Here is a 24,715-nt window from a genome sequence, read left to right as displayed (position 1 = left end):
AATCTTCCTTGAGCACCAGCAAGATGCTAAATCCTGGTCTAGGTGAGGGTAGAAAAGAAAAGAGGACGAAACCCATGCTCTCACGGAATTTACATTCTAGTGGGGACAAGGGAAACAGAAAAGAGAAAGAAAACAAAACAAATGGGATAATATCAGATAGTGATGAGTGCTAGGAAGAAATAGCACGATGGTGGTGAAATGAGAGTGGTCAGACAAGAGTTCTGAGGAAGTGACACTTGCTCTGAGACCTGAATTACCTGAAGGAGGCTGAGGCAGGGAAATATGGGGGCAGGATGTCCAGAAATAGGACAAAGCAGAGGCTTCGGGGGAGGAACCAGGTTGTAAGAGACAATGAGATAATGTAAGTAAAAGTCAAGTAAAGGTTATAGCATTAATTTAATGCAAGAAGCTTTTACTGTAGTCCACTGTGTGCTAGTAAATGTATTAGGCACAGCGTTCAGAGATCAGTGCAGCCTCGGTCTTTAAAGAGCTCACTGTCTAGGAGAAGATAACAGAAAACGGATAGTTTCTCAGCTGATGAAATGGTGCATTTAATCAAGAGGTGAAAAATTAATTTTTAGTCATGTTTTTGCAAGCGTGTCCAGCGGGTGCAGAGACATGGCCATAGGAGATCACTCAGGTGCCGAGGTTACGGCGCCTGGTTCAATTTTCCCTTCGCAGCCCCTGGGCCTCTAGGGCTTCGATCCCACTCCGGGCAGCAGGGTGCGCTGTACCGTCTCTCAGGGCCGGCAGAACCGGTTCCGCGCTCTCTCCACTTTCCTTCTCGCTGCACTGCACTTCCGGAAGTGCTAGCGGAAGCAAGAGCCGGCAGCTGCGGTCACCAGGTCCCACAGCATGGCGGGGGCGGGGCTGGGGGAGGCGCGCGCCGAGCAGGCCGGGTAGTCCCTCGCCCCCGCCCTTTGAACTCGGACCGGACAGGTGAGGACTTCTCCTTCCTTGTTCCAGCCTCCAAACCCGTCAGGTCCTCCCCGAGGCCTCTTCGAGTTACCGCCATGGGGCTGCCCACTTCCCGCATGACGCCGAGGCCCTGCGGCCCCCGCCTTCCCTCAGAATTCTCTTCCCATTGAGGCCCCGCCCCGGGCTTTTCTTTCCGGGGGTGCCCCCTTGGGCGTGTGTGCCCGCCCCTGGGTATCCCCTTCCCGTTTAGGAAGCCGTCAGAAGGAATTGAGGGCTACGTGCACCTGCCTGCCCGGGGAAACAGACCTAGCAGGGAGGAAGGTCTTGCTTAGTACCGCACGAGTTAGTGGCCCAGTTCAGTCAGGCTTTCTTCTTTCGTTCCATAGATAACGTACGAATGCATGCAATGGGGCAGCCCTAGTGCTAGGCTCTCTGAAAACTAAGGTGACTGAAGTAGCCATGGTAACGTCCTGCCTGGAGAGGATAGTTTACGGGGGAGTCGAACATTAAACACCTAACCATGCCCTACAGATTCAAATTGTGGCAATGACTATGGAAAAGATTAATAGAAAAAGTAATGTTAAAGCAACAAAGATCTCTTTCGGCAAGGGTGGTCAGAGCAGACTTCCTGAAGGAGAGGACACTCGGAGCTGCGGCTTGAGAAGTATGGCAAGGGCCAGAGGAAATACATGCTTGGCAGAGCGAACAGCCCCTGTGGATATTTGAGTTGGTAAAGAACGTTCAGGAAAGGAGGCTTTCGATGGGTCAAATGCTGTGATGGGCATACAGGATATAATGTTTGTGTACCGATCAGGACTTCACCATCTAGTGCCACAGACATAAGTAAAATGCAGAGATGAAGTTGCAAGCGTGATAAGTGCTAAGAAAGAGAGGTATGGCTGGTGTATTGGTGTTTTATCTGGTGGGAAAGGTTAAGGAAGACTTCTCTCAGGAAGTGATGATTAGGCCGATAACCTGAAATAGGAGTTAACTCGGCAAAGTAAAGAGAAGAGCTTTTTTTTAGATTGAGGTGAAGAGCATGTGCCAAGGTTCAGAGGCAGGAGGTAGGCCACTTGTTGAAGAAATGATTAGAGGAAAATGGGAAAAGATGAGGCTGGAGAGGCAGCGCTGAGCCTTTGAGGCATCTGGTTGGCAGGGCAAGGATTTTGGTCCGTATCATTAAGAGCAATGGAAAGATATTTGTTGTAATCTGTAGGGGAAAGGATGTGATCAAAAAAGCATTTTGAAAAGATTGCTCTGGTAAGTGGATTGGAAGTGGATAGGAGTGGATTTAGGGAGACCACTTAGGAAGCGGTTGCAATAACGTAGACATGAAGTTATAAAATTTTGGGTAAGCGTGCTGGCAGGTCATGATAGAAAGAAGGTGGAGCATTAGAGGACTGTTTAGGGGGTAAAATCTCCAGAGTTTGGTGACTGATCAGGTATGGGGGCTGAGGGAAAGAGGTATCAAGGGAGACTCAGGTTTCTGGCTCCTTTTAGCAGGTGAATGGCCATGCCATTTACTGGACTAGGGAAATGGGTAGAGGGCTTCTGGGAAAAATATAAGTTACTCTAACGTTTTTCATAACTTCCACTCTGACTAGAAGGGACTTTCATGATGTACTTTTTCTATATGGTTTGAGTTTATGAGCATGTATTTTATAATTGGAATAACAAGTTGAAAAAGACTAAGAATTCCACCATCTCTCTAAAAACCATAATTGTGTGATGTAAAATATGGAGAGGGAGAGAGAGCACACTGAGAGAAGGGTTAGGAAATTAAGTGTGGATTTTCTGTCCAATTTGGAGCTGAAGCCAGCAGGCCTTCACCTCCACCCACCCCACCCCTCTACTCCCTCCACCACAGTACTGGTGGCTTTTCCCTTAAAAAGACAAATTGGAGAATTTAAGATGGGACTGTTCAAAATATATACAAATTGTTTTTAGAATTAAGCATCTGCTTTGCTTAAAATGATCAATGGCTCTAAGTCGGACAGCTAGTTTACTTTATCTGATTCAGTTATATGTGGTTAGTCTACGTGGTGTCTGATGCCTACTCCTCCTTCCATTCATGGGCCTCACCTGCCTCTCTCATCCCCGTCTGGTCTCCCTCTCTGACTCCAGCCCGCATCTTAGGTTCGCAGGGTGCTAGTGGCAGAGGTGTCCTGGGCAGGGATTGAGGGAGGCAGTTTTGTACAGTACTTGGTATTTTAAAATGCTTAAACCTTACCAGTATGTTTTTTGGACTGTAGCAAAATGGGCACATCAACTCTGTCACTGTTGAAAGGAGTAGCCGTGTGAAACTCAGCATTGTGTTTATTGTTCAGAAGTGGAGGATATTGCTCACTGTATCATGCCAAGGTCCTTTGAGAAAACTCATGAGAGAGATTTCTTTTAAAATCCAGTGATGGGTATTGCTGTGCTTCTTCCAAGCAGCTATTAAGTTTTTATCTTTTTGGCAGTGCAAGTTCTGTAACTGACTGTATTTTCCTCTGCCTTGTCTGCTGAGAAAGTCAGAGCCAAATTAGAAGCTTGGCAGTTCTGCAGGTCCTGACGGCATGCACTTTTGTGTACTTCAGACTTCATTTTATTGTCCTACCTTTGTTTTCCTTTCACAATGATTATTTTCTAATTAAAAAAATTCTGAGTAAGCACAAATATTACTTTAAAAACATATGTAATTTTAAAAGAATAACAGTACAATCAATGCTGATTGAAGGAAAAAAATATACACTTAAAAGTGCCAATGTGTCCCTAACTCCCATCCCATTTCTTACTTCCTCAGAGGTAACCACTATTCTGAATTTTATGTTTATGATTCCTTTGCTTTTTGTAATTGTATACCATATATATTTGTATTCTTAAAGTAGAAATTGTATGAAGCTTATATAAAGGAAATCACATTGTATGTACTCTGTAGCTTGCTTTCTTCATTCAACACTGTGTCTGAGATTCATCTGTGTTGTTATATATAACTGTAGTACATTAATTCATTACTTCATAAGGTTACACTGCTTGGGGAGTTGCCTGGCAGTCCAGTGGTTAGGACTCAGTGCTTTCACTGCTGGGGCCCGGGTTCAACCCCTGGGTTCTATCGCTGGTGGGGGAACTAAGATCCTGCAAGCCACGTGGCGTGGCCAAAAAACAAACAAACAAAAACATTAAAAAAAAAAGATTCCACTGCATGAATATGTGTGGATGAACTTATCTAGTCTACTGTTGATGGACATTTGGAGTGTTGTCAGTTTTTGCTGTTGCTACCAGTCCTTTCTCTACATTTCTCTACATCAGGATTTCTCCACCTTAGCACTATTGACATTTTGGGCTGGATGTGAGGGACTGTCCTGTTTACTGTAGGATGTTTGGCATCATCCCTGTCTTCTGTTTGATGGACACCCAAAGCACCCCTTCCTCCCTCCCAAGTTATGACAACCAAAAATATCTTCATATATTACAAAATTGCCCCAGTTGGGAACCAGTGCTCAAGATCAGGGGTTGACAGACTTTTTCTGAAAAGACCAGGTAGTAAATATTTCAGGCTTGTGGGCTGTGTGGTCTTTGGTCTTAATAAATAAACTGTGCCTTTGTAGGGCAAAAGCAGCCATAGGCAAGGTGTAAATGAGTGCGTATGACTGTGTTCCAATAAAACTTTATTTATAAAAATAGGCAGGCAGGCTAGATTGGTCTGAGGCTAGTTGTTTGCAGTCTTTTGCTCTAGTCTAGATCAGTAGGAAATATATTTTATATCCTCCCCCAGTGCATGTAACTCACATATGTATTGAAAATATGTGATACAGTTTGGTATTTTCTGTTTTATTCCATTTTTTGAAATGTCAGTATATGCACTAAATTGATTTCAAGCCTCCATCAGTGAGTTGTGACTAGCAGTTTGAGAAACTTGATTTGCTCAATCATAAGGTATGCACATTTTTAACTTGACTAGGTAGTATATATACTTATATAAGGCATTTCAGACCTCTTTTAGGAGACAGAATATAAACAAATTCCCCATTGTATGTTTTTATTTCTAAAATATAGGTTGGATAGAGTCACGCCTCTGCTTAAAACCTGTAATAACTTGCATGACATGGCATACAAAGGATTTTCCAATCTGGCTCCAATCTACTTTTCTAGGCTTCTCTTACCACTCTGTGTTTCCTGTGTTCTAACCACTTGGTCTTGTGTTTCCCAAATGTGCCATGCTACACTCTTTTTAAGTATATTTTTTAAGCTACCTTCTTTCTGAAATGTTCCTCCTTTATTTTGCTTAGTGAGTTCTTTATCCTTTAAGACCTTTGTCAAATGTTGTTCCATTCATTCATTTAACATATTTGTTAGCATTTACTGTGCTTCAGGCACTGTCCTAGGTGCTGGAGATTCAGCAAGGAATTAGGCAAGGCCCCTGCTGTCCTGTATGGGGGAAAAAGATACTAAAAAGGTAAACAAATGGTTTCAGAAGGTGATAAGGGCTGAAGAAAATAAAACAGTAGGTTGATGTGGACGGAAAAAGTCATGACTTTAGGTAAGGTAGTCAGGCAAAAACTCTGAAGAGTTGCTATTTTGGCTGAGATTTGAATGATGAAACAGACAGCTGTTTCAGCACTTTAAAAACGTTGCTTTGCTTCTTTTTGGTCTCCATAGTTTCTCATGAGACATCCACAGATAAATGAATTGTTGTTCCCTTATAGGTAATGTGTCATTTACGTGGTTGTTTTCAAGATTTTTACTTTGTGTTTTAGTTTTTCACAATTTGACTATGGTATGCCTGGGCATGGATTTCTTTCTTTCTTTTTTTTTTTTTAAAAGTAAATTATTTATTATTTATTTTTGGCTGCGTTGGGTCTTCATTGCTGTGCATGGGCTTTCACTAGTTGCGGCGAGCGGGGGCTACTCATCATTGCGGTGCACGAGCTTCTCATTGTGGTGGCTTCTCTTGTTGTGGAGTACGGGCTCTAGGTGCCCGTGCTTCAGTAGTAGCTGGTGGGCTCTAGAGCGCAGGCTCAGTAGCTGTGGTGCACGGGCTTAGTTGCTCCGCGGCATGTGGGGTCTTCCCGGACCAGGGATCGAACCCTTGTCCCCCTCATTGTCAGGTGGGTTCTTAACCACTGCGCCACCAGGGAGGTCCCTGGGCATGGATTTCTTTGGGTTTATCATGTTTGGGGTTCTCTGAACTTCTAATATCGGGTTTATATATGTGAGGGTTTATTTCTCAGGTCTTAATTCTGTTCATTGGGTATATTTTTCTGTCTTATGCCAGTACCACATTTTTTTGATTACTGTGGCTTTGTAACAGTTTTTGAAATCAGGGAGTCTCAGTCTTCTAACTTTGTTCTTTTACAAAATTGTTTTGGCTCTTCACAGTCCCTTGAGATTACATGTAATTTTTAGGATGAATTTTTCTATTTTTGCCAGAAATGATTTTGGGATTTTGATAGGGATTTTGGGATTTTGCATTGAGTTTGTAGATTACTTTGGGTAGTATGGACATCTTAACAGCCCAATAAATATATTTTTTAAATGAATGTACATTGAATGTGGTGTTTACACTGAACAAATTTGATGTAGTTCTAAGGTTTGTTCTGTTGAACATTCCCAACAGCTAAGCATGCTTTGAAGGTATTCCTAGGGAATTAGGTCCTTCCCTCAAACCTGTTTCTAGACTCAAAAGTGTCCTGACCACTTTCTAACTCTAACTTGGGAAGGAGAAATGCTGATCACTGTCATATTGGGAGCTCCTAGGTCCAGGTTATATGGAAGAAAATCTCTTTGACTTGTATATACACAGTTGGCCCTTGAACAACATAGATTTGAATTGTGCAGGTCCACTTACACATGGATTTTTTTCATCAGTGAATACTGCAGTACTAGACATCCCCGGTTGGTTGAATCTGTGGATGTGGAGGAACCATGGATAGGAAGAAACCATGTATACTGAGCTGACTATAAGTTATACTTGGATATTCAGCTGCAGGGGATTGGTGTTGGTGTGCCTAACCCTTGCATTGTTCAAAGGTCAAGTGTCTTTATGTTTTAGTAAATTTTGTTTTATTTTCTTGACTTCTTCTTTACTTTTCCATGTAGAGATGTGATAATGGATCATCATGTTTCCACCATCAAACCTCGAAGAATCCAAAACCAAAATGTCATTCACCGCCTGGAACGCCGGCGGATCAGTTCAGGCAAGGCAGGCACCCACTGGCACCAGGTCCGAGTGTTCCACCAGAATGTCTTCCCCAACTTCACGGTCGTCAATGTTGAAAAGCCACCTTGTTTCTTGCGTAAATTCTCACCTGATGGGCGCTACTTCATTGCTTTCTCTTCAGACCAGACATCTCTTGAAATCTATGAGTACCAGGGCTGCCAGGCAGCCGAGGACCTACTGCAGGGCTATGAGGGGGAGATCCTGTCCAATGGCAATGACCAGCGGTCAGTCAACATCCGTGGCCGGCTCTTCGAACGCTTTTTCGTCCTGCTGCACATTACCAATGTGGCGGCCAATGGTGAACACCTGAACCGGGAGTGCAGCCTCTTCACTGATGACTGCCGCTGTGTCATCGTGGGCTCAGCTGCCTATCTCCCAGACGAGCCTCACCCTCCTTTTTATGAGGTCTATCGGAACAGTGAGTCCGTGACCCCCAACCCCAGGTCCCCCCTGGAGGACTACTCCCTCCATATCATTGACCTTCATACTGGCCGCTTATGTGATACACGTACCTTCAAGTGTGACAAAGTGGTCCTGTCACACAACCAAGGGTTGTACTTGTATAAGAACATCCTGGCCATCTTGTCAGTGCAGCAGCAGACGATCCATGTCTTCCAGGTGACTCCTGAAGGCACTTTCATTGATGTGAGGACCATTGGCCGCTTCTGCTATGAGGATGACCTGCTCACTGTGTCAGCTGTTTTTCCTGAGGTGCAGCGGGACAGTCAGACAGGCATGGCCAACCCTTTCAGGGATCCCTTCATCAACTCCCTGAAACACCGGCTACTCGTGTACCTTTGGCGCCGGGCAGAGCAGGATGGTAGTGCAATGGCCAAGAGGCGCTTCTTCCAGTATTTTGACCAACTACGGCAGCTGCGCATGTGGAAAATGCAGCTTCTGGATGAAAACCATCTGTTTATCAAGTATACTAGTGAGGATGTCGTAACCCTGCGGGTCACAGATCCATCACAGGTATAAGGTGCTCTCCTGCCCTTTACCCCTCCAGTCTCCTTGGCACAATGGGAAGGTTTCTCTCTGCCTATAGCCAGCCTCTCAGAAATAACACATTTTATGTAATCTTGAATTTTTGCTATCTTAGGGCTCAAACTTAAAATAGCTCGGTTTTTCTAATCATTTCTCAAAATGATTTTTCTCATTTGGACAAATGGAAGCTATATCGCAAGCCATTGACATGTAGGTAGTCAACTCTGTGATTATTACCCTAATTCTTCTGCAGAGCATTTTCAGTACCCTTGAGATGGAAGCCCAGATGCTACAGGGTCAAGGTTTGACTCCCTATGGATACTGCCTTGATTTTGTATAAGATTGTGCTTATTAGTCTGCTTAGTTCTGGCAATGAGAATGAACCCACCATACAAAAAAGAAAATCTAAAAATCTAGTCTTTCTTTCCTACTTAAATGATGTCAGCATACTTCCTCACCAAATCTTCTTTAGATTGTAATAGGTAAGTTCATTTGACGGAATTAAGCTTTATGACTGTACTCTGACCTTGCCCATGTGCTGGAACACAGGTTGTGGAGCAGTGAAAAGATCAAAAGGAAGCCAACATTTTTGATCTACCAAGTGAATCATCAAGACTGCAGGTTCTGAGGTTTTTTCAGTTTGGGTGAAAGATGTTGGTAGGGGAGAGAGGCATTTCACAAATAGGAATAATGTGGTGTTAAGAGCATGGAAACCTCTAAGACTTTTGGGTTGAAATACCATGCTGAAATTCAGGGTAATTTGGGCATTTCCCTTTGAGAAGCTCCCTACTTTAGTGTTGACCAAGTGAGAGACCTACCTTTCTGTACGTTTGTCCCCCCATCCTCCTATTTCCAGAGTGTCTCCTTAGATACTAGTTTGGAAATGTAGAACAGAACAAACCAGTAAACCATGATGTCAGCTGAGTCTGGTTTCTCTCATTGACCTGCAGCTGATTCTGCCCGTAACAGAGACTGTATAAGGAATTGTCTCCTAAGACCTTACCAGCCATCCATGGTAAAATGTTTTCTAATATTTTTCTTCTGAATCATACCTTGTGTATTCTAAAAAGTAAGGGGGGGTGAGTAAAGTGGCTAGAGATAATTTTTTTTCTGAATTCTTTTTCTTCTCTATTAATGATGAAGTCACCCATTGAGCCATCATGGGTGAGCCCATCTAGTTCATGTTATGAGTCATGGGAGGTTGGCCGTGAAGCCCTTGACTTCTGTACCCTCCTGTCCTGTATTTCCCAGTCTGGCTTGGTGGGAAGGCTAGTAAATGTTTGTGTAATTCTATATTCACATAATTATGATGGATCCTGGTGAAGCCCTAATATGATCAAAGCGTTGTCCAGGTTTATAGAAAGGACATGAATCAATCTTGTGTTTAGGTTTGAGCTATAATTACCTTTTTATTTTGGAGGGAATATGTTGTGTGACTGCTGCATTTGAGATTATCCTTTTTTCCTTTGCTAAAACATGACCTACTTATATCCGGTAGCTACAGTAGTTTGTAGCCAGAAACATTACAAGGGCTCTATGCTTTGCTTACAGAATTTGTAACTTTAAACCCAGTCTCTCTGCCCTAGTTGTCCTCCCCCCTCCTCTCCCGGTTTAATTTGATAGGTTCCAATAAGGTTAATGAGTAAAAAGTGCACCTAAACACAAAGCCTTGCTAATATTATGGGTATTATTCTCAGGTTACTCTCCAGCCTCTTTAATTTACAGCCAAATTTAATTTCCAGGTGACCGCAAAAGTCATGTAATATAAGCTTTGGGAAGGACTAATTACTATTAAAACAGGTGGGCCAGATGTCTCCAGAAATTGGTAATGGAGATTTAAATTCAATCATAAGAGGCGGAATACTAATCCTAGTGTTCTGAAAACTTCTGGAGTCCTGTTGGAAGCTTGCAGATTGACTCACACTGCTACATTCACTGTGATAAAAACTAGAGGTACACGGCGCTTCCTTGTTAGGCTGAGCAGAGCACTGGAGGTTTAAAGAAGAGGGCCAGTCACCCAGGGGCTCATTCAGAGAAAGCAGTAACTCTGCCACCTATGGCATTTGAATGGTTTTCAGGTTCCCCCTCTGAAATTAATTGTTACGAATCTCAAATGTATGTTACAAATGCTCTTGGCTGAAAGAACATTTATGAAGAAAGAAATGGAAAATGCTTCTCTGATTTTTCATGTGTTCAGCAGAAGTCCCCTCCTTGGTTACAACTTGCCTAGGTGGACACAGTGTACTTAAGATGTCTTTCTGCATGTTAGAAATATTAAGAGTGAAAAAGAAATGCCCCTAAATTGAACTTTCAACTGTACGTATACAAGAGAAAATAATTTGTCAACAGGCAGCTCCTGGCTACAAATCACTTTCGCAGCAGGAAGGAAAGTTAAATCTGGCATTTTAAAAAAGTGGGTTGGGGAGTAAGTAGGGAATAAACACTTGGAAGGCAAAATATTAAATCTGCACACAGCTTGAAATGAAAGATTGAATACCTTTTTATACATATATGCTGAACAACTCAGTAATTCCAGCAGCATAAGTACAGTGGGAAATCAGGCAACACTGAGGCCCTTGATTGATCAAGTCCACTGAGGCTTCCTCCTTTTCCAGGACCTCTTGGCACCATGTTTCCGCCATAGTGCCGGAGTGGAGGTGTTTGCCTGTTTTACTTGGGCAGCTTGATTTTTCAACCAAAATGATATTTGCTAGGCAAGGCATTATACTCAGCTATTCCTTAGGTCTGTCTCTTCTTTCGCAGGCATCTTTCTTTGTGGTGTACAATATGGTGACAACAGAGGTGATCGCTGTGTTTGAGAATACATCAGATGAGCTTTTGGAGCTGTTTGAGAACTTCTGTGATCTCTTCCGTAACGCTACCCTGCATAGTGAAGTCCAGTTTCCCTGCTCAGCTTCCAGCAACAATTTTGCAAGGCAGATCCAGCGCCGGTAAGCTGTTCCACTAAGCTTAACAAGCTTAATTTTTCTTCAGAAAATTTGTTGGTGTGAAGCCAACAGTCATTTACTTCAGGAAAACTCATTCTTTCTGCCCACCCGGCCTTGGGTCAGTCAGCCTGTTGTAACCCATTGTGTCATCCTAAACTTCTCTTTTCTCTTTCTTAGCACCTGAGTAATTACTTGCGTGTTGTCCATGATTCCTCCTAGACTGTATGTTAGCTGCAGAAAGATAGAGACTCTGTCTTTGTTTAGTTCATTGCTATATCTTCAGTGGTGCGCTGTCAGGCACTTAAATATTTTTTGAATGAATGACTAAGGACATAATTTTATAACTTTTGGTTAAACGTGTGTTGAACACATGCATTTATCTCTGTTCCATCCCCAAACCCCACTAAAATGACAATAAAGGAAGAAGAGGGACTTCCCCAGTGGTCCAGTGGTAAAGAATCCGCCTTGCAATGCAGGGGACACAGGGTCGATCCCTGGTTGGGGAACTAAGATCCCACATGCCACAGGGCAGCTAAGCCCATGTGCCACAACTACTGAGCTCACGCGCCTCAACTAGAGCCCGCGTGCTCTGGAACGCATGCGTCACAAGTACAGAGCCTATGTGCCCTGGAGCCTGCACTGCACAACTAGAGAAGAGAAAACCCACATGCTACTAGAGAGAAGCCTGCACGATGCAACTAAAGATCCCACACGCCTCAACGAAGATCCCATATGCTGCAGCTAAGACCCGATGCAGCCAAAAGTAAATAAAATAAATAAATAAATAATAAATAAATCTTAAAAAAAAAAAGAAGAGGTATAAAGCTACAAGAACAAAGAGAATGGGGAGGAGATATCAAGAGAGTTTTAGAAGCTGAAGAGCCAATGGATGAGTGATAACTAACTTGACATATCTCAGAGGACAAAAACTTGAAGACTGTAGAGCTTAGGGACTTCCCTGGTGGTCCAGTGGGTAAGACTCCATGCTCCCAATGCAGAGGGCCTAGGTTCGATCCGTGGTTGGGGAACTAGATCTTGCATACATGCCACAACTAAGAGTTCGTGAGACACAACTAAGAAGTCCGTGTGCCACAGCTAGGAAGCCCTCATGCCACAACTAAGTACATTGCTGCAACTAAACAATCCCGCCTGCTGCAACTAAGACCCAGAGCAGCCAAAATTAAAAAAAAAAAAAATGCAGAGCTTATCCATCAAGAAATAAGTTGCCCTGAACCAGAGAGCTCTGAAAAGTTCAAGAAATTGGAGGCCCTACATACCTCTGAAGGATTGGATGACCTTTTTTTTTTTTTTTCCGGCCATGCCATGTGGCTTGTGGGATCTTAGTTCCCCGACCAGGGATCAAACCGGTGTCCCCTGCAGTGGAAGCTCGGAGTCCTAACCCACTGGACCACCAGGGAGGTCCCTGGATGACATTCTTAAGAGGAGCAATCAGATGCTCTAGCTCCTTTCCTTAAGCCTACACTGCCAAATGACTGTCTCTTCCCCACCTCATTAAAAGGCTAGAGGTTTATTCTCTGGAGAAATTGCACCGTGCAGGCTCTGGTTTCATGTTCATGAGGCATGGCTGAGAGTAGGGATGAGACATGTCATGCTTAAAACAAGAATTAAGTGAAAATTGACATACTGTTGGGGAAGACTCCTATCCCTCTTATCAGATATGGCATCCAAGCTTATACTCCCCAGGCAGGAGATTAGAGATAAATTCCCCAGGGAAACTGACCAACCCGAAGAAGAGACACTTGGAGGCCCCTCTTAAAACACCTAGGTCACCCTAAATTGATACCCACCTGTTGTGAATCAGAGCTGCTCATAATTATCTGAATACGTTATTGTGAAATGACTAGTTATTTTGGACCAAGGGCTCAATCCTACTCTAGTCAGTCAGTGCCTCGTCACATTCCACATACCTAAATTGCTTCCCCAACCTTAGCCAGTTATGGAAAATATCTGCTTTAGGTTCCAATATAGATCAGACCAGAGTCAGTGGATGAATCAGAATAAGCATTACTGCCACTGGGAGAAACAAGCAAAGCAGACACCTAATTCAATGGCATTGTATTTATACAGAAGGACAGTACTTGATTAAAAATAGATGGATGTTGATTTTCAGACAACTAAACATGCCTTTTCTTTTTCTCTGGTTCACACAAATTTTCTGCCTTACTAGCATCTCTATTCAGTGTAGAAGGATTTTTGGAAGCAGAACATGGATCAGATCTTGCTTTTTTCATTTTGAAATGAATTGTTGTCTTTTAAAATTAACTTTAAAATTAAGCAGATTATTATCGACTAGTAACAAAAACTGGGTACACTCAGTTAAAACATCAAAGAAGTCACTAGAAGGTAAGCTCCATGAGGGCAGGGATTTTTGTCTGTTATATACACTGCCATATCCACAGCACCTAGGCCAGTGTCTTTCATGTGGGAGGAGCATGTTAGGTATTGGTTGAATGAATAATGTCATCAGGAATTAGAGGAAGCTATGTTTTCTGAAAATCTATTTCACAGTGTACCTATAATTAAGTGAAATTGTAGGAAGCTCTGGAAGAGAAAATAAAAGGTTAAAAGAGAAAGGTGGCATTCTAGCTTTGTGATCTTCAAAATTTTGCTTCATACCAGCAAAGATTTTGAAAAACTGTAGATACCCTCATGCATCAATTATTAAGTTAATCTTTAAACTTTTTACTGTTAAATTTAAATAGTTGCAAAGGATGCAATTTTCAATGTTTAAACATTGACATTTTTAAAAAAAGCATTACAAGATGTAATTGGCATATAACATTGTCTAAGTTTAAGGTGTTAACACTTTTAAATATATCCAAGGGAATCTAATACCATAGTAATTTAGTATTTAATATTTCACATAAAAAGTACAGAGCAAGGGACTTCCCTGGTGGTCCAGTGGTTAAGACTCTGTGCTCCCACTGCAAAGGGCGGGGGTTCGATCTCTGGTCAGGGAACTAAGATCTCGCATGCCACATGGCGCGGCCAAAAGAAGAAAAAAAAAGTACAGAGCAAGTTATTCCCGTACCGTTTGAAATTTTATATTTCTTTTTCTTTTCAAATTCATATGTCTGTTCTATCTCCCCCAGAGAATTGTGTCCTAATAACATTTTATTAATCATCTTATCATACTTTGCTGCATTGAAAGTATAGTGTACATATAAATCAAAATTATTTTTTATTTCTTGTGAACACATGGATTTGAATGCTCAGTTTTACAGTTTCAATAAACTTTTGGTAAAAATAAATGAAAATGGACTCTTTTAGGTTAGAGTAAATGTTTAAGAAAAAATGGACATCAGGGATCATGAGTCACTTAAACAAAGCCTTTATCTTAAAAGATAGAGACCAAATAAAACAAACAGTATAAAAATAAAGAAACAACATGGTATTCACTGAAATAATTTAAACTGTAAAAACAGGAACGTTCCTAGAACAGTAATGCTAAGTGAGAGGCTTTAGAAATTTAAACTTTGTTAGATACAGTTTAGGAACTCTCCAAGAAAGTAGAATAAAAAGATAAGAGTAGGAAAATGGGAGAGAAGTGATAAAAATTTAGAGGATTTTCCCAGGAGGTCCAATATCTGGCTAATTTCAGAAGGAGCAGTAGAAGAATGAAGGGGAGGAAATAATGTAAACAGTTTTCTTTTTCCTTTTTTTAAAAAAATCTATATATTTTTATTTTTGGCTTTATTGGGTCTTTTCTGCTGTGCGTGGGCTTTCTCTAGTTGCAGCGAGCGGGGGCTACTCTTCATCGTGGTGTGAAGGCTTCTCATTGCGGTGGCTTCTCTTGTTGCAGAGCACAGGCTCCAGTCGGGCGGGCTCAGTAATTGTGGCTTGCAGGCTCTAGAGCGCAGGGTCAGTAGCTGTGGCGCATGGGCTTAGTTGGTCCGCGACATGTGGGATCTTCCCGGACCAGGGATTGAACCCATGTCCCCTGCATTGGCAGGCAGATTCTTAACCACTGTGCCACCAGGGAAGACCCTAAACAGTTTTCTAGTACTGAAAAATGTACATTTCCATGGGCGTTCCCTGGTGGCCTAGTGGTTAGGATTCCGGGCTTTCACTGCCATGGCCCAGGTTCAATCCCTAGTTGGAGAACTGAGGTCCCGCAAGACGTGCGAATACACACACACACGCACACACTCACTCACTCACTCTCTCTCTCCCTCCCTCTCTCTCTTCCAGATTGGCAAGGACCATCCAGTGGTGTGCTGGAGCTGGCTCATTCTGGCTTGTGAGAGCCAACTGTTAAACTTTCAGGAGTTTCTGCAAGCTGTTAAACACAGCCATTATTAAAAATTAATTATTTTCTTATTATTAATTCATAATTATTTTACTGTCGTACTCTTGAGGTTACTTGTATCTATTTTATCTGGTAAAAATATTATGTAGTGTTGTGCTACTGCTCATCTCTTGACAACTCTGCATTCAGTGATATCACTTTGGTACCTTGAAATTAACCACAGCAGGAGGATTTACACCACAGAAATAGGCAGGCGCTGCAAATCATTGCTTTTTTCCCTTCAGAGAAATAATTATTAAACTTATTAGCACATCACGGCTCCATCAAGTAACCAGTACAGTCAATAAATAAAAAACCCATCCTGAGGCATATCATCATGAAATTTTAGAACACTGGGGATAAAGAGAAAATTGTAAAAACTTTCAGAAAGAACACATACATTTTATATATAAAAAATTAAGTCATTAATGGTATCAGTCTTAATAATGATACTGAAAGCTTGAAGCCAATACAATTTTATATCCTCAGAATTCTGTGAAAAAAATGATTTCCAAACTACAATTCTACATCCAAATGATAGGGTGTAACAAAGACATTTTCAGACACGTAAGGTCTCAAAAAATTACCTTGCATGTTCCTTTTCTATGGAAGCCTCTGGAATATGTATTTTTCCCAGTAAACCACGAAACAATGGTACAGGGAATAGAGTCTAACAGTGGAGAGAAGCACAGAGAATTCTGAGGATGATGGTAAAGGGAAGTTCCAGGATGACAGGCCACCACTTGGACTAGGTGGAAGCAGGAGCGGGGAGGTTTCCAAGAGGGATGTATCCAATAAAATGTTAAAATTATTAGAATATCTGATGGGTTTGAGGGTATTAGGAAGAGATTGTCAGTTCTCTTCTAGTAGGGTTGTTAGCATAGGCCTCACCGACAAGGTGATATTTGAGTAAAGCTTTTGAAGGAGGTCAGGGAACAAGCCATGTGGATATCAGGGGGAAGAATATACCAAGCAAAGGGAATATTAAATCTAAAGGTCCAGAGGTGGATCTCATGTGTTTGAGGAACACCAGGGAGGTCAGGGTGGCCGGGCTGGAGTAAGCAAGAGGCAGAGTAGTTAGAGATGTGGTCTGAGACAGGACCAGACACATAAGGCCATTCTAAGACTTTGGCTTTAACTGTAGATGAGATTTTGTAGTGTTTGAGCAGAGGAGTGATGTGGTCTCACATGTGTTTTAACAGGATCACTCTGGCTGCTGTTTTAAGAATAGACCATTGCAATGATCCAATAAATAAAATTGCTACCTTTTGTTTCCTGACACTAGTATTTAAGTTCTTTTGTGCTCATTTATAGTATCCTAAGCACCTAGAAGAGTGCCTTGCCCATTCTAGGCTATCAGTAGTGATTTGTTGGTTGAATAATGGTGGCTTGGATCAGGGTGATAACATTGGGGGTGGTAAGTAATTGTATTCTCAATGTATTTTGAAGATAGAGCCCAAAAGATTAGAGGAGGGTCAGATATGGACTGTGAAAGAGCAAAAGTCAAAGATGATTCTAACATTTTTGGCCCAGTCAACTTGTTAAGAGAGTGTTGCCATTAAACTCTGATAGTGAAGCTTGTGGGTGGAGCAGGTTTAGGGGAGAAGATCAGAAGTTCTGTAAGTGGAGAGGTCTAGTAGTTTCTCCGAGGAAGGAGTGTCAGATCCTCCTGACAGGTCAAGTACAGTAAGGACTGATTATCAGCGATTAGAGTCATCAACATGGAGATCACTGGAGACCTTGATGAGAGTTGTTTCAGTGAGATGGTGGGGGTGAAAGCCTATTTGGGGTGGGTTTAAGAAAAAATGGGAGGAGAAGAGACCGTAGGAAAAAGTGTTTTGAGGAGTTTTACTGTAAAGGAGAGCCGAAAAATGGTGCGTTAGCTGGAGGGCAAGTGGTGTTAAGTTTCTGCTTTTATTGATATTATTTTTTAAATGGGAGGGGAAAATGGCATGTTTGTTTGCAGATGGGACTGATCTGTACATAGGAGGAAACTGATGGGTTAGGAAAAGTTGGGGTGGGGGCAGAATTGGTTAAGTATATGAGGTCAGAGGATAGAACCTAGTGCCCAAGTGGATGGATTAGCCTTCTAGGGCAGCACATACAGTTAAATAGGTACAGATGTGCTGATGGGAGCTTTAAAAAGTTTTCTTCTCATTTCTTCTATTTGTCAGTTACAAAGAAGGCAGTGCCATTACGTGAGGATGAACATGGAGGAGGGGGATGAAATAGTCATCTAAGAGAGTAGGAGACTCGCTGGACTGTGGGAATGCAGCATGAGTGTCCTGCAGCATTAAGGGCCCACGTGAGTTCATGGATATAAATTTTGTGATTTTAATGATTGTGAAATTTAATCTGGCGAAGGAAGGAAAAGAGGTCATGATGAAGGCGTAGAATGGCAAAAAGTTGGTAGAGTCAATGGAATTTAGGTCCCATTGGGGCTGAAGGATGTTGAAGCTGGGATGAGTAGAGGGAGTTAGCTGGAAAAGTAGGAGAGAAGATAGTTGGAGTCTGTGGTGCTGCACCCTATTACAGGGGGGTGCAGTCATTGGTAAGAGTGAGATTGAGGATATGACCATTGGAACGAGTGGCTGAGGCAGAAAGGAAGTCCAGGAACTAGGAAGCCGTGGTGTTGGAAGGATCATCTCTGAGAATTTTGAAATCGTGAATTAAGAGAGGCGTAGTTGGGCAGAGTGACAGTGAGATAGGAGTTAATCAGGTGAAGACATCAGAAGGATGACTGCTTCATCTTTTAGTCATTGGGGAGCCTGGAGAGTAGAGGTGGTGGGTGCTGCCGGGGAACAGGAGCTGCTTCAGCCCGTGGATTGTCACGGAGGCTTTGATTTGTGGTCATCATGAAGCTGTGGGCAGCCCCATCATTCGAAGCTACGTTTTGAAGCCAGTGAGTCAGGCAGGGTTGGAGTACTAGATCTTCACTGACAAAGGGCTGAAAACCAAAGAGCCCAGGATCTTTGATATCAGTTCAAATGAAGGGGAAAGAAATAAGTTCTGTGTGGCCCAGGGTTTAATTTTATGATTTACACTGATGCTGTGAAAATTACTGTCAAGAGAAATAATGGAAGAGCAGTGTTGACACTAGGCTTTCTTTTGAGGGAACTGAGAAGTGCTAATGTCCATCTAGCACTGCAGACTAGCAGTGAAAACAAAAATCAGAATCCATCTAATCAGTCTTTCTGGTCTCATCAAAGTTATGAACATTCAAGTTTGTTTGTTGATTTATTTACCTATTGCTGTGTTGGGTCTTCATTGCTGCGTTGGGTCTTCGTTGCTGCGCGTGGGCTTTCTCTAGTTGCGGCGAACAGGGGTTACTCTTCGTTGCAGTGCATGGGTTTCTCATTGCAGTGGCTTCTCTTGTTGCGGAGCACGGGCTCTAGGCACACGGGCTTCAGTAGTTGTGGCATGTGGGTTCAGTAGTTGTGGCTCATGGGCTCTAGAGCACAGGCTCAGTAGTTGTGGCGCATGGGCTTAGTTGCTCTGCGGCATGTGGGATCTTCCCGGACCAGGGCTCGAACTCGTGTCCCCTGCATTGGCAGGCAGATTCTTAACCACTGCGCCACCAGGGAAGTCCTGAACATTCAAGTTTTTTATTCCATTAGTTTCAGGGATGAGATGCTATATCGTATTTTCTCCCCTGGACTAAAAAAATTATTTTCCCCTTGATTGTTAAACTATATGATATGCTTCAATATAGAGAATAAAAAAAAATCAAGCTGATAAACAGTTGACATATTTTCTAAGGAACTATAGGAAAGTGAAAAAGAAGATTAAAAAAAATCTAAAATGTCATTACGCAAACACAACTATTACCATTTTGATGTATTTCCACCAGTTTTTTTTTTTAAGGCATACATTTGTGTGTGTGTGTGTTTGATCATACTATATATACAGATTGTAGCCTACTTCTTTTACTTACCATTATGATAAACATTTCCTCTTTTACCATATAATCTTTGAAAATGATGGTTTTCTATTAGGTTTTAAATTTTTCTCTCAATTTTTCAGTCTACGTTGAACGTGCACAGGGGTTTTTCTTCCTTAGGGCAAATTTCCAGAAGAATAGAAATACTTGGTCAAAGGGTATTAAATTTAGTATTCTTTATAGTTGTGAGAAATAACTGCTCTATATAATGATAAGTCAGATAGGTGATTCTGTATCCATGTTACTGTTCTTCTAGATACTGGTGTTTCGGCAGAAGTATAAGTAGCTAGCTCCCAAACTTTATTTAAACAAAGAATGAGTAATTTGTCAAAAGGTTTGATGTAAGTTGGCTTATAACTGATCCCAAGAAGAGTCAGAGGCTGTATCTGTTCAGGATTCTCTGCTCTGTGTAACTCCTTTTTAATGCAGTCTAAGGCTGCTATTTGGGGGAAATAAGTTTGAGTAGAAATATTTGTCATAGATTAGTCATACACTGTTTTTAACTTTTGTAGAATATTTGCTAACTTTTCTAAAGTAACTTAATGTTCCCAATTTCTCATTCTGTTTTTTGCTTTTTGTAGAATATTTGTAGCTAGGCAGATTTGTCATGTGTCAGAATTCAATATCTAGATTTTGTTTTCAGAATGAGTTGTTTTTAGACATATGTTTGTCAATTTAAAACCCAGTGCAGTTTGTATGCCACTAACACAGCCTTCCTCACTGGTGCTTTATTTTAGGTTTAAAGACACTATTGTAAATGCCAAGTATGGAGGGCACACGGAGGCAGTACGCCGGCTGCTGGGTCAGCTCCCCATCAGCGCCCAGTCTTACAGCGGTAGCCCTTACCTTGATTTGTCTCTCTTCAGCTACGATGACAAGTGGGTGTCAGTCATGGAGCGGCCCAAGACTTGTGGAGATCACCCTATCAGGTACACCATCCCTGCTTCAGCTGCACACTGCCTGAGGAGGTGGCCTGCTTTCTCTTTCTCTTCTTCTTAAACATCATTTCACTGTGACTATGTCCACTTGTACTCATGGGTTGAATTCAGAGGGTAGGCTATTTCTATAATGTGGTGGGTACTTTGATCATTCAGGCACTAATCTCATAAATTAATTAGTTCTGCTCTTTGCTTCTCATCAAAACATCCAATTCAGATAAGTGTTGTCCCCTTTTCAGGGTATCCAGAGAAGGAAACCATACTTTTCAATTTAATAATCTAATAGCATTTCTTAATAGTGTTTATAATTGAGACTTAAATTTTATCCAGCTCAAATTATTTTATCCTCTCATGTTACCTAATAGAAACGATAGCAGAGACGGTTTGGGGAACCAGGCAGGTTTTGGAGAAACTCATGCTTCCTCACTTGGAAGAATTTTGGAATGCAGATCCCTGTATTATTGCTAGAACCTTGAAACTAACCTCCTGTAAGCAATGCCTTCCTCACGTATGTCCAATTCACAGACCCGCTTGTCTGTGCCGGGAGCTTGGGTGGTTCTGTGTGCTGTAATAGGTACTAGGGAGAGGAACTGGCGCCACTGCCACTAGTGGGGTTATTTCAAGGGAGGTGTGTTTGTGGAGCCCTGAGCTGGATTGTGGAAGGTCTTTTTCACATAGAAGTAGTGGTAGAGGGCTTCCCTGGTGGCGCAGTGGTTGAGAGTCTGCCTGCTGATGCAGGGGACACGGTTTCGTGCCCCGGTCCGGGAAGATCCCACATGCCGCGGAGCAGCTGGGCCCATGAGCCATGGCCGCTGGGCCTGTGTATCCGGAGCCTGTGCTCTGCAATGGGAGAGGCCACAACAGTGAGAGGCCCACGTACCGCAAAAAAAAAAAAAGAGATAGTGGTAGATAGTATTTCATAATTCAGTTTCATTGTGTATTAAATAGGCTTGTGTAGCATACTCTGAACACTTAATCACCATTTGTAATATTTCCTTTGAGAAATTGCAGTCAGGTTCCAAAAGCCAGTTAAAAATTTTTTTTTATTATGGAAATTTTTAAACATATTAAAGTAGAGGAGTATAATGAACCTCCCTGTACCCATCACCCTGCTTCAACAGTTATCACCTCACGGTCAGTGTTGTTTCATCTCTTTCCACCACCACTCCTCCCCTCCCAACTGCCACCCTGGACCATCACATCCCAGGTGTCGTAGCATTTCACTTGTAAATATTTCAGTATGAATTTCTAAAAGGTAAGGACTTAAAAACATACAACCTTAATACCATTATTCCATCTTATGAAAATTAACAGAAATATATTAAGATCACCACTATCTGGTGAGTTTTCACATTTCCCCATTGTCTTGTGCATAGTCTTTTTACAGTTTGTTCCAGTCAGGATCTAAACAAGGTGTATATGTTGTATTTGGTTGCTATCCTCTTAAGTCTTTTTTATTCTATGGGCTCTGCTTCCCTCTTACTTTCTTTGCAGTGAAATTGTTGAAGAAACCAGGTTGTTCGTCCGGTAGTATTCACCACATTCTAGATTTTGCTCATTGCATCCCTGGCGTATTTACTGTCTTTTTCATTCCCCCATATTTCCTGTAAACTGGTAGTTAGATTTAGGAGCTCAAACAACTCACTTTAAATTATAAGCCCTTTGTGTGCTGGGGACTATGTGGGTAAGGTGAATGTGTTTTTCACACATAAAAGCAGATAATTGGCCTCATTTGATATTGTCACGAAGCACGAGATACATTTCTCTCCTTTTTTACTTCCCTGCCTTTCTGATTTGAAAAGATTAAACAAATCTGGAAATGCCATTGACCCTGACTTAAAAGATTTTTCTTGTAATTCTTTAGTTTTAATTTAAAATGAGAAATGTAAGGATATAAAAGTCATTTGAAGAGGTAATGCCATTATGCTAACACTTATTGTATATTCCATTCTAGTCTTTGCCAGTATGCATGTTTACATTTACACAGTTGTAATCATGGTTGGCATACTACTTCGTAGCCCGCTTTTATTTAATAAACATTTTTCCATACTGTTACATAGTCCTCAGTTACAGTCCTAATGGTGGCATATTAGTCCATCAAGTAGGTGTACCATAATTGATTTAACTATTCCCCTATTACTGAGCATTATTCTCTCTGCATTTTTACATTAGAGCTAATGCTGTAGTAGGCATCTTTATTCATGTCACTATTTACTGCATTTAAATTAAATTCTGAGGATATAAGTTCTTAGAAATGGGATTGTTGAGTCAAGGGGTATGAATATCTTTACGTCTAGTATATATTTGCTTCCCAAAAGGGAAATTATAGAGCTCTTTATTTCAGAGCTCTTTATTTTCTAGAACTTCCCCCAATTCAGCCCCAACCCTGCTGATCACCTCCAGTTCCCAAGTTCACAGGGCACTTATTTTGCATGTGGGAAAAAGGCATTTAAGTATTGGGATGGATGGAAGCATCTTTATTCTTACTGTGTTAGATGAAAAAGTAAAAACTACTTAGTATCTTGTATTTGTGTTTGAAAAAGAAGAACCTTCTAAAGGAATTTATTCTTAAAAGTGAAAAACTCAAATATAGGCCTAGATCTGCACTGTTCTATAGTAGCTACTAGCCTCATGTAGCTGTTGAGCACTGACATCACTAACATGTGACTAGTCCAAGTTGAGATGTGCTCAAGTGTCAACACACATCAGATTTCAAAGGCTTAGTACAAAAAAAAATTTTTTTAGTATCTTTTATATTGATTATAGGTTAAAATGATAATATTTTAGATACCAATATTGGGTTAAATAAAATATTATTAAAATTAATTTCACCTTTCACCTTTTACTTTGTTTAACGTGGCTACCTGAAAATTTAAAATTACGTACGTGGCTCACATTTCATTTCCAGTCCTGGCCTAGGCAATCTTGGGCAGGTAGCTACTGGAAAAGGGGAGGCTGTAGTTAAGGCTGTAACTAAGGGTCCTCTTGGGAAACGGAAATGACCCAGTGACTCAGGACAGCATAGGGAAGTTCATAATCACCCTGCCCGTAAAATGAGCTGATCAGACTAAGGTGATTTTGCAGTTCCAATAACCTGGGGCTGCTGTTAGAGGAGATGTCATCAGTGAGGTTAAATAACGAGTTGGCACATTTTCCTGCTGTTCAGGTTTTAAGACGGTGGTCAGTATCTGTCCCATCCTCTCCTTCTTTCTTGTTCTGTTTAGGTTCTATGCCCGGGACTCTGGTCTGCTCAAGTTTGAGATTCAGGCAGGCTTACTGGGCCGCCCCATCAACCATACGGTGCGACGCCTTGTTGCCTTCACCTTCCACCCTTTCGAGCCTTTTGCTATCTCTGTGCAGAGGACTAACGCTGAGTATGTTGTCAACTTCCATATGCGACACTGCTGCACGTAGGTGCCTCACCAGAGCGGGTCATCTGGTCTTCCAAGACTCTGCCTCCTTCATATCTCAGCGGACTGTAAAGCAGAAGCTCCTGACTCTCAGCCTTGTCGGTTCCAGACTGTATACCTCAGACGGGGAGAGCCAGGTGGCTCAGCCTGATGGAATTTTTTTGTCGTACACAGTACAACTACCGATCAACTTAAAGTCCTCTTGCCTTTTCCCTGTGGGAATGCCCAGCATTAATTAAGTCCATTTAAGTTTCATTTTATTTTTCATTTTATTGCTATGAAGATGAGAGCATTACACCTCTGCCTCCTTCATGTCACTTCTTTGGCATTATGGTATGCAGCCTGAAGCAGGTAAATCTTGTTTACTCATGAGAAGTGTGTACATCTTTCCACTTAGCCAATAGCAGGGCTGTCTTTATAAGAAAAAAAAAATAAAGCCTTGGTATTTTCTTACTTAAATATATCCTGTTTAATGACTGCCTTATGTTGTGATCTCAGCAAATGTTTTTCAAATACATGGGTTCCAGGAAGGACTGTGAAAGGGACTAGAGGCCATAGATCCAGCAGCTGCTCTTGGGAGGACTAAGTGGTGTGTGCCAGCGTGGAAGACAGCTATCTGCCGGGATTGTTTCCTTCCCTCGGGTGTTCTCTTGCTAACTGTTACAGCTGGAGGAACTGGGCATAATTGCACATCCTCGTGTGGAAGCACGCTCCCATCTGCACCATCTGCGTTGTGCAGGTGGAAGAGTGAGCGGTTCTTACTGCCACAGCAGAAACAAACACTGTGCAGCACTTACTGTAATTTGGGTAGTGGGAGCTGGCAAGCTCCAGGTGTCCCTAAAGAGATCAGCCAGGTTGTTCCTGGACGGCTGAGCCATCACTGCTCTCCTACAAACACCTGCCAGCCACCAGTCAGCATCCTTCTGTCACTTTCTCAGCTAGCCTCCTCCACAGGGCTTGTCAGGATGTTTATGTGTCATCTTCATACTGTGCCCACCATTTATGTAGTAAGCTTGTTTAGTAGCCTCTGACTTTGAAGGTAGCTATGAAATGTTGGGTTTCAGAG

The 24,715-nt window shown here is 42.0% G+C and overlaps 1 protein-coding gene across 2 annotated transcripts; it reads left to right on the top strand.

Moving 5' to 3' along the window:
* Nucleotides 1–801: 801 nt before the first annotated feature.
* On the top strand, nt 802–24,110 carry DET1 (DET1 partner of COP1 E3 ubiquitin ligase). 2 transcript variants are annotated; one of them, XR_008618607.1, is made up of 6 exons: nt 856–939; nt 7,000–8,092; nt 10,868–11,055; nt 15,265–15,313; nt 17,536–17,666; nt 20,039–20,127. XR_008618607.1 is itself a non-coding variant. In XM_007122475.4 (5 exons), exons 2-5 carry the CDS (start codon nt 7,010–7,012, stop codon nt 23,651–23,653), a joined length of 1,653 nt encoding a protein of 550 aa, XP_007122537.1. In that variant the 5' UTR covers nt 802–939; nt 7,000–7,009; the 3' UTR covers nt 23,654–24,110. The 2 variants fall into 2 exon arrangements, 1 of the variants encoding a protein (XP_007122537.1); XM_007122475.4 differs by lacking the exons at nt 15,265–15,313; nt 17,536–17,666 and adding an exon at nt 23,464–24,110 and having other exon boundaries at nt 802–939; nt 20,039–20,230.
* Nucleotides 24,111–24,715: the final 605 nt, after the last annotated feature.

Source organism: Physeter macrocephalus, chromosome 11, assembly GCF_002837175.3.
Source record: "Physeter macrocephalus isolate SW-GA chromosome 11, ASM283717v5, whole genome shotgun sequence".
NCBI lineage: Eukaryota > Metazoa > Chordata > Mammalia > Artiodactyla > Physeteridae > Physeter > Physeter macrocephalus.
This window is presented reverse-complemented; position numbering and strand designations above follow the sequence as displayed.